Raw genomic sequence first — 9,700 nt, 5'->3', positions numbered from 1 at the left:
TTTGCAATATAAGTCTAGTAGTGCTAAGACCCCTACTACTCAGGCAAGGACTCACTATTTAACCAAAGGTATGGTGAAAATTTGAAAGCAACCTGGCAGAAATTAGGCTGACCAAGGTCTTTTATACACACACACACACACACACACACACACACACACACACACACACACACATACATTTAAGATATATATATATATCTCTTAAATCAGAGCAGGGAAAGTGAAAAATTTCACATCTCTAGAGACAAGAATTTTTGACCAAAGAAGACACAGAGAGAAAGGAAGGAAACAAATATTTATCAAATACTTGATTGTGAGAAACAGGTGCAGACTATCTTCTCAAAATAAGTTCTTTCAGAGGCAACTTTGATAAGACAAAAGCCTTTATTGCATTCTCATGAGAATGAGCATCTACAGTAAAACCAATTAGTGATGCCAGTGTTGAGAGTGCTCAGCCTATATTTATCCTGAACTCTGACTCGGTCAGTCCCTCCTCTGAGTCACTATAGGTTGCTAGGTTCAGGTTCACAGTCTTCCTGGGAAAGTTCTAACTGAATTCTCCTTGATATATTACCCCTCCCATCCACATACACCTTCATTAAACCCATGATCAAAAATGGAGTGGAGATTTTAGGCTTGGGAGGAGAAGTTAATATTCATAAGTCTATTAAGCAAGCGTAGGGGTGACTAGGGTTGAACTTTTACCTATTTTTACTAGGATACCAACGAGAGCCAGCTCAAACTGGTTTCTATCTCTAACCCTGAAAAACTTACTCTTCTCTTTCTTGAGTTGATGTAATTTACTAGATATTCTTGCCCTGCTGTTCCTTATATGGGCATGCTTTTCTAAATGAGAAGAGTCCACTATTGTATCAGGTTGTTACTGTATTTCTCACATTTACTATGTGTCAGACACTGTGTTAAGCCCTAAAGATACAAAACAACCAAAAAGAAAGATGCTCCCTGCCCTCAAGAAGCTTACATTCTAATGGTGGAAAGATAATACATAAAAGGGAGCTGAAAGGAGGGGGCAGTGCTCCAATCAAATAAGTAAACAAACAAATAAATGAATGAATAAATAAATGTACATGCATACACACACTTGTATATACACATATCTATATATGCACACATATATGTACATGCATGCACATAATACAGTATGTCCAACTGTAGATGATCAGACCAATATGAGCTTAGACAGCTCTACCACAGGTCAGGCACAAATAGTCCATATGAACATTTGGAGTGGAGATGTCTCTAAATTTGCGCATCTTGTATTTCTTTTGAGCTACTGCAAATCTGCTTTGCTCATATACAGCACCTTCTCTGATGAGGGCATGATGTGCAGGGAGGTCCTGTGCCAGTGTTTTTCATGTCTCACAATCCATTCCAAAGCTCTTCAGAGAGACCTTGAGAGTGTCCTTGTATTCCTTCTTCATTGAGGTCTACTTGCCTTTTGTGAGTTCTCCATAAAACAGTCTTTTAGACAAAGATACTTTTGGCATTATAACCACATGGCCAGCCCCTTGGAGTTGCACTCTCTGCAAAAGAGATTGAATACTTGGCAGTTCAGCTCCAGAAAGGACCTCAGTGTCCAGTACCTTATCTTGTTTTGTTTTTCATTTGTTTGTTTGTTTGGTTTTTTTTTAGTGAGGCAATGGGGGTTAAGTGACTTGCCCAGGGTCACACAGCTAGTAAGTGTTAAGTGTCTGAGGCTGGATTTGAACTCAGGTCCTCCTGACTCCAGGTCAAATTTGAACTCAGGACGAAGGTCTTCTTGACTCCAAGCCTGGCAGTCTATCCACTGTGCCACCTAGCTGCCCCTGCCAGTACTTTATCTTGGCAGGTGATCTACAGAACCTTCCAAAGACAATTAATTTTTTTCTTTTTTCTTTTTTTGGTGGGGCAATGAGGGTTAAGTGACTTGCCCAGGGTCACATAGCTAGTTAAGTGTCAAGTGTCTGAGGCTGGATTTGAACTCAGGTCTTCCTGAATCCAGGGCCAGCCCTTTATCCACTATGCCACCTAGCTACCCTCCCTAAGACAATTCAAATGGAAGCAATTCGGTTTCCTGTCATGGTACTGGTATACTGTCCTGGTTTTATAGGCATACAATGAATGGCTCTGTAGAACTGCAGTTTAGTAGGCAGCCTAACATTTCTTCTCTTCCACACTTTCTTTTGGGGCCTCCCAAACACTAAGTTAAGCTCTGGCAATTATTTTTTTTGGCAGGGCAATAAGGGTTAAGTGACTTGCCCAGGGACACACAGCTGGTTAGTGTCAAGTGTCTGAGACCAGATTTGAACTGAGGTCCTCCTGAATCCAGGGCCGGTGCTTTATCCGCTGCACCATCGAGCTGCCCCAGCTCTGGCAATTTGTGCATCAACCTCATCATCTATGTATACATCTCTGGACAGTATACTGCCAAGGTAAATGAGTTTATTCACAACATTCAAAATTTCTCTATTTACTATAACTGATGGTTCCGCATATGGATGATGTGGTGCTGGCTGGTGGAGAACCTCTTTTTCCTCCTCCTCCTTCTCTTCTTCTTCTCTCTCTCTCTCTTTTTTTTTTTGGTGTTGATTGGTATATATATATATATATATATATATATATATATATATATATATGGTGTCTCAAAGCTATTTAAAGCTACTGAAGTTTAAAATTGCACTTTGGGACACCTTTTATATAATGATAAGATCTAGCATTTGCATATTGGGCAGCTAGTTGGCACAGTGGATAGACTGCCAGGCTTGGAGTCAAGAAGACCTTAGTCCTGAATTCAAATTTGACCTCAGACACTTATTAGCTGTGTGACCCTGGGCAAGTCACTTAAACCTTGCTTGCCTCAGTTTCCTCATCTGTAAAATGAGCTGGAGAAGGAAATGGCAAACCACTCCAGGATCTTTGCCAAGAAAACACCAAATGGGGTCATGAAGAGTTGGACAGGTGTGAACAACAAAGAAATATTAGGGTTTAATGTCTCCAAAGAGCTTTGCAAGTATTATTTTATGACAACAACAATCCTGATGTGGATGCTATTATTATTCCTCTTTTACAAAGGAGAAAACTTTGGCAGACAGAGGTTAAGTGATTTGCCCAGGGTCACACAGGACGCATCTGAGTTTGGATTTAAATGCTGGTCTTCTTGACTCTAGATCCAGGCTTTATCCAATACCCACCAAGCAGCCTCATATATAAATGTAAATGTATATAGACTGGGGGCAGCTAGGTGGTACAGTGGATAAAGCACTGGCCCTGGATTCAGGAGGAACTGAATTCAAATCCTGCCTCAGACACTTGAAACTTACTAGCTGTGTAACCCTGGGCAAGTCACTTAATTCTCATTGCCCCACCAAAAAAAAAATGTCTATAGACTATCCCAAAAGTCTTGGTGCTGTTTAAACCATTTGCTACTCACCTATTATTTAATGTTATAATAGGTTTATTATATAAACATATATTTTTGTTATACAAACATATTTAATACACAGTATATTATGTATTTAATATCAACACATTAATATTTCATGTATACATGACATATTTAACATCACTACAATAGATTGTATATTGCATATTATAAAATGTTATTATTAAGCTTTACAAGCTTAAAAACGACACTAAGGTTTTTGGGACACTATATGTATATGTATGTGTATGTATATGTGTATGTGTATGTGTTTGTATGATGTCCCCAACATCTTAGTTCAGTTTAAGCCATTTATTATTAACTTATTTAGTATATCATTATATTTAAAATATGACATACTAATGTATTTAACACAGGTATAATGTATTATGCACTATTACAATAACATAATTAATATACTACAAATAATAACAATTTACCATTAATCTTTACTAGTGTAAAAGTACACTAAGGCTTTTGAGACAATGTACTTGTACATATGTCTATGTGATGTCCCAAAAGTCTTAGTGTGGTTTAAAGCTATTAATCATCCAATATGCGATATTAAATCACAACATACGATTTAATATAGAAACAACAAATGGAATCTTTTTATAAAAAATTCATCAATTAAATTGCTAAAAATTTAATTGCTTAAAGCCGCACTATTGATATTTGGGACAATTCTGGGGCATGTATAGGTATATACATATATGCAGACCCGGACACACGCACGCAGGGACAAACGCGCACACACACACAAAAGAAGGTAAAGATTTCTTTGGACTTGCTCCGGCTCCTCCCCTCCGATCTTTCCCTCAAGGAGCAATTCTCTCTCTTGAATGTGAATACGCATGCGCAGCGCTAAGGGCTGTAGAGGCCAGACGGCGCCGCCGTATTACCTCCGGCTCGTATCCGGGCGGTGCCATCCAGACCAGGGCTTGCGAGCTCGCTCTCGCGCCAGCGCGCGACCCGCGGGCGTGGGAGGAGGCCGGGAAGAGAGGAAGGGGAGGGGGGGGAGGAGCGAGCGAGCGAGCCTGCGTCGTCGTCGTCGTCGTCGTCGTCCGGAGAGGAGCTACACGGCGGCAAGATGGCGGATCGCTTCTCCCGCTTCAACGAGGACCGCGACTTCCAGGTAAACAGCGGCCCCAGAGCCGGCACTGTCCGAGCCCCTAGTTCCCTTTCCAGCACGCTGGCCCCCGGAGACGGCCATGCTCGTCCCTCTAGGACTTCCCCTTTCGGGTCCTCGGGTGCCGGCGCTCCTTCCTCCCGCCCCCGGCTGCCTGGCGCCCCTGCCTGAGGCGAGGCCGCTTCCCCTCCACCGGGCCCCGGCTCCCTCCCCCTCCCGACCTGCAGGCGAGGGCCCGCGGCAGTGTCGGGGGGCTCCTTCCCGCCTCCCCCCCTTCCCTGTAACGGGCCGGGGAAGGTAGGCCGAGAAAAAAGGTGGGAGGTCGTTCTTAATGCCTTCCCCTCCAAGAGAAATCCTTCGTTTTCCTGCAGTTTCCATTTCCTTACCTGGAAAATGGGTCCGCTCTCCAGCTCTGGGGCTTGCCTGGCAGCGACGTTTCTGGGGTGGAAAGCGTTACCCACCTCTCTCCTCCTCCGCCCCATCCACGACTGTTGTTGTTGTGGTTGGTGTGGGGCCCGCTAATTGGCCTCAAAACACGCACGTCCTTGGGCATCCCCGGTGAGCTCGCCGGCTACGGCGGGCTTGACAAGTTTTTGCTAACCCTTATCCAAGACTGAGTTTATTTTATTTTATTTTAAACTTCTTTTCCCTCAGTTGCAAAGTACGATGGGGGGCGGGGGAGGATGTCAGTTGGGTAGGATAAAATCCTTTGGTGGAAGTTAAAAAAAAAAAAAGAACACATAATTAGAAACCATCTTCCCTTACCTGTTTCGAATTGCCTTGCTCTGGAGGTATCAGTCACCTTGGGAATCTTGGAGAATGAAATTAATTGAGGAGAGGTCTGCTGATTATTGGGTGGAAAAGTGCACCCTCGGAGTCTCAGAAGGAAACCAAATCCAACCAAAAGAACACTGCATTACTGCTGCACACCCTGGCAACAGTAATTTGGGTCAGGGGAAGAACACTGGAATTCAGATTTTCATCCTCCTACAAGGTCTTTCTTAGAGCAGTCCGGATTTACTGTCGCTATGCTCAATAGTCAGAGGAAGGGGATGCAGGTTCATTGAAGGTGGTTGGGTTGGAAATTGAAGGGGGATTACCAGCCAGTGGAAATTATTGTAATTTAGGACAGTCGTCATCAGAGGGACCAAGTAAGGGACTTCGGGGATATTGAAAATTATGTAGTCATGTGCTCTCTCTGTGGCTGCCGCACAAGGTGATTTAGGAGTATACTGTGGGTTCAGAGAAGTTTGAGATGGTTTAAAGCAACCATATGATTGTTCTGTTCTTTACTCTTAGTCTCTGTTAGGAGCCCAGAAGTTATCTCTTGGGTAATAGAAAACCTCACAATGTTAAGATTTTTTTGAAAAAAAAATGTACATTGTTTTGAAGGGCTTTTCGGAGGAGACTTCAAGGTGACTTAATCATATTGCAAATTGTCATGTAAGTTGAACATTGAGGAAAATTTTTTTAAAAAGGTTAATATTTGTGATTGCCAAACTCTCAGAATCTCAGCAGATCCTTTCCCCCCCTAGAATAGAGAGCACAAAATGTCATATGTAAACTTGGGTTTAGTTGTGAAAATTAGCATGAATGTTATGACTTGAAAAAATTGGGAAAGGGATTTAGATTCCAGTTTTCCAGAATCCAGTAGGAAAATAAGATGGCACTTTTACAGTTTAGTCATATTCGTGCTAAATCTTTTCATCTTAATCCTGATAAGGTGGATCTGATATTAATTTATCCAGAAACATAACTATCAATCATCTTTTAAGCTCATTTTCTGCTTTTACTTTTATTGAGGAGAAAATTTTCCTGTAGTCAGCTGTCCTAACAGGTATTGGGAAAATAGGGTATTGGAACTCAGCACACTTTTATTGGTTATTATAATATGCTATATTAAAGCTCTGTAGAGAGATTTTTGTGAAATATTGGTAATATTTTGTTTCTTAATAAGAACTTGGCAAACTTTAGCAAACATTAACATTTCATTATACAGAGAAGAACAGAAAAGAGATGTATATGAAACTGAACCTAGGATTGCATTCAGGTTTTTTAAAATGTATATTAAATTTAACAGAGTAACAAAACTATCTTGCTTGTCCATGTCTCTCTGCACTTTCAAAAATTCCTTCCTTTCTTCCTTCCTTCCTCCCTTCCTTCCGTTCCTTTCCCCTCCTTTCTTTCCTTCCCTTCCCTCCCTCCTGTTGTCTGTCTGTCACTAACTACCAACTTTCTCCAATAAAAGCTTTATCCTAACAGATAAGTATAGCCAAGTAAAACAAATAAACACATTGCATGTATGTCATTCAAAAGCAAGGGGTTACATTTTTTTTTTTGTTTGTTTTCTTTTTGGTTTGTTTTTTGTTTCGTTTTTTGGTTTTTTTTGCAGGGCGATGGGGGTTAAGTGACTTGCCCAGGGTCACACAGCTAGTAAGTGTCAAGTGTCTGAGGCCGGATTTGAACTCAGGTACTCCTGAATCCAGGGCCGGTGCTTTATCCACTGCACCACCTAGCTGCCCCACTAGGGGTTACATTTTGAAAGAATTCATCTTAAAAGATGTTTTATGGGCAGCTAGATGGCGCAGTGGTAAAGCACCAGCCCTGGATTCAGGAGTACCTGAGTTCAAATCCGGCCTCAGACACTTGACACTTACTAGCTGTGTGACCCTGGGCAAGTCACTTAACCCTCATCGCCCTGCAAAAACAAAAAACCAAAACAGACAAAAAAAAGTTTTAAAGAATTGTAGTTTATATTCTCATTACATATTTAGTAAAGTTTTTAGCTTACCAGAGAACTAAAATCAGCTTTTTGTATTTTCTTTTTTTAAAATATTTATTTATTTATTTAGCTTTTTGTATTTCCAATGGAAAATATTGGTGGGCTTTTCCCTCTATTTTTCCCCCTCGATTAGATGTAAAAATTTTTTTAATTGTTTTTAAAAGTTTTGAGTTTCAAATTCTTTCCCTCCCTTCTCCTTGAGAAGTCAAACAATTTGACATACATAGATCATACATGTGAAGTCATGCAAAACATTTCCATATTGGCCATGTTACAAAAGAAAACATAGACCAAAAAAAAGAAAAATAAACAAAGTATGCTTAGATCTGCATTCAAACTCCTTCACTTCTTTCTCTGGAAGTCGATAGCACTTTTCATCAGTAAGTCCTTTGAAATTGTCTTGTATCATTGTATTGATCAGGAAAACTAAGTCATTCACAGTTGATCATCTTTCAGTATTGCTATTATTGAATACAGTGTTCTCCCAGTTCTGCTCATTTCACCTTGCATGGGTTTATGTGAGTCTTTACGGGTTTTTCTGAAATCCTGCTTGACATTTCTTATAGTACAGTAGTATTCCATTACAGTCATATGCTACAACTTGCTTGGCCATTTCCCATTTGATGGACATACCCTCAATTTCTAAATATTTGACACCACAAAAAGAGATGCTTTGATTTTTTTTTTAAGCATGTTGGGTTTTTTTTTTTTTCTTTGATCTCTTTGGGATACAGACCATTAGTGATACTGCTGAGTTAAAGGGTATGCACAGTTTTATAGCTTTTTGGGCATAGTTCAAAATTGTTCTTCAGAATGGTTGAATCAGTTCACAATTGATTTTTTTTTTACTTATAATGTAATTCTTTGATTTAGGGTTCTCGGAAAAGAGAATGTTCCTAGAAATAATACAAAAAGTACCTCTACTTAGAGTATCATTAAAACATTTTCATATTTAGGTCAATTAGTGTTCATTGAGAAATGTGGTTTTTCTACTCAGCTCCTTTTGAGAATGCTGTAAATATTAAGCTGTGAAGGAAACCTCTAAGAGAAAAGGAAGAGATGAATATTGTAGTTTTAAAAACTGTTTTGAAAGTCTTGCAAAAATAACCCAAAATACCTAGTACAGCAGATAAATTTTGTTGCTCTTCATATGCCATTTACAACAACATTGGAATTTTCCTTGTACAGTAAGTTCTAGCTGAATAAAACCTTACAATTGTATTGGTTGCAGTTTAACAAGATGATTATTGTTCAGACGTTTTTCAGTCATGTCCAACTTTTCGTGACCCCATTTGGGATTTTCTTGGCAAAGATATTGAAGTGGTTTGCCATTTCCTTCTCCAACTCATTTTACAGACGAGTCGAGTAAGGCAAATTTGGTGACTTGCCCAGGATCATACCACTGGTAAATGTCTGAGGCTAAATTTGAACTCGGGAAGATGAATCTTGAATCCAGGCTTGGTGCCACCTCACTGTTCCCAACAAGATGATTAGTCCATGTTTTAGACACTCCACTATTATATTAATATGCCATTAAATTCAAGTGGAGAAATAAAAGCTTTTGCCTTGCTTATTAATCTCAGTTTGTTGCCATGGGGTTTAGCTAGTTCTGTTTTGTGCATCAGTATGTAAAGTCCATTTCGAGGGTATACCTGCATAGTGAACTTAGGTACAGTTTGTAGTCCTTTAGAAATCAAAACATTTGGGGGCAGCTAGGTGGCGAGGTGGATAGAGCACTGGCCCTGGATTCAGGAGGACCTGAGTTCAAATTCAGCCTTAGACACTTGATACTACCCAGGTGTGTGACCCTGGGTAAGTCACTTAACCCTCATTGCCCTGAAAGGAGAAAAAAAAAAGAATAGAAATTACAACATTCATAATAAGAACTAACATTTATATAGTGACTATGGGGTAGATACTTTAAAAATATTATCTCATTTGATCCTTACAATAACCCTGGGAGGTAGGTGGTATTATTATCCCTATTTTGCAGTTAAGGAAACTGAGGAAAATTGGTTAGATGAATTGCTCAAGGTCACACAGCTAGTAAGTGGCTGAGGTCAAATTTGAACTTAGGTCTTCCTGACTTCAGGTCCAGTGCTCTATCCTCTCTACCCATAAATACTAACAGTGATCTTTTTAATTTTTTTTTTTAAGGGCAACGGGGGTTAAGTGACTTGCCCAGGGTCACACAGCTAGCAAGTGTCAAGTGTCTGAGGCCAGATTTGAACTCAGGTACTCCTGAATCCAGGGCCGGTGCTTTATCCACTGCACCACCTAGCCGCCCCCCATAACAGTGATCTTATCGAGTCAACCTCTGTATTTTTGTAGTACACATGTACATATACACATGGAATTGTTTAGCAGG

General features: G+C 40.2%; 1 protein-coding gene across 6 annotated transcripts in view; it reads left to right on the top strand.

Annotated features, from left to right (window-relative positions):
* The first annotated feature begins 4,456 nt into the window (after nt 1-4,456).
* Nucleotides 4,457-9,700, top strand: part of GPATCH8 (G-patch domain containing 8) — a 125,612-nt gene continuing 120,368 nt past the window's right edge. For 5 of the 6 annotated variants that reach the window (XM_043999567.1, XM_043999566.1, XM_043999571.1 and 2 more), the window contains exon 1: nt 4,493-4,556. Coding sequence is in view for 1 of the 6 variants with exons in the window: in XM_043999565.1 (XP_043855500.1) it covers nt 4,512-4,556 (45 nt within the window). In the remaining 5 variants the exon portion in view is untranslated. Of the gene's footprint in view, nt 4,557-9,700 lie in introns of all 6 variants that reach the window. The other variant, XM_043999565.1, reaches the window with a different exon arrangement.

Source organism: Dromiciops gliroides, chromosome 4 (genome assembly GCF_019393635.1).
Source record: "Dromiciops gliroides isolate mDroGli1 chromosome 4, mDroGli1.pri, whole genome shotgun sequence".
Taxonomy (NCBI): Eukaryota; Metazoa; Chordata; class Mammalia; order Microbiotheria; family Microbiotheriidae; genus Dromiciops; species Dromiciops gliroides.
Note: the sequence above shows the minus strand (reverse complement) of the source record. Positions and strands in the feature narration are given on the sequence as shown.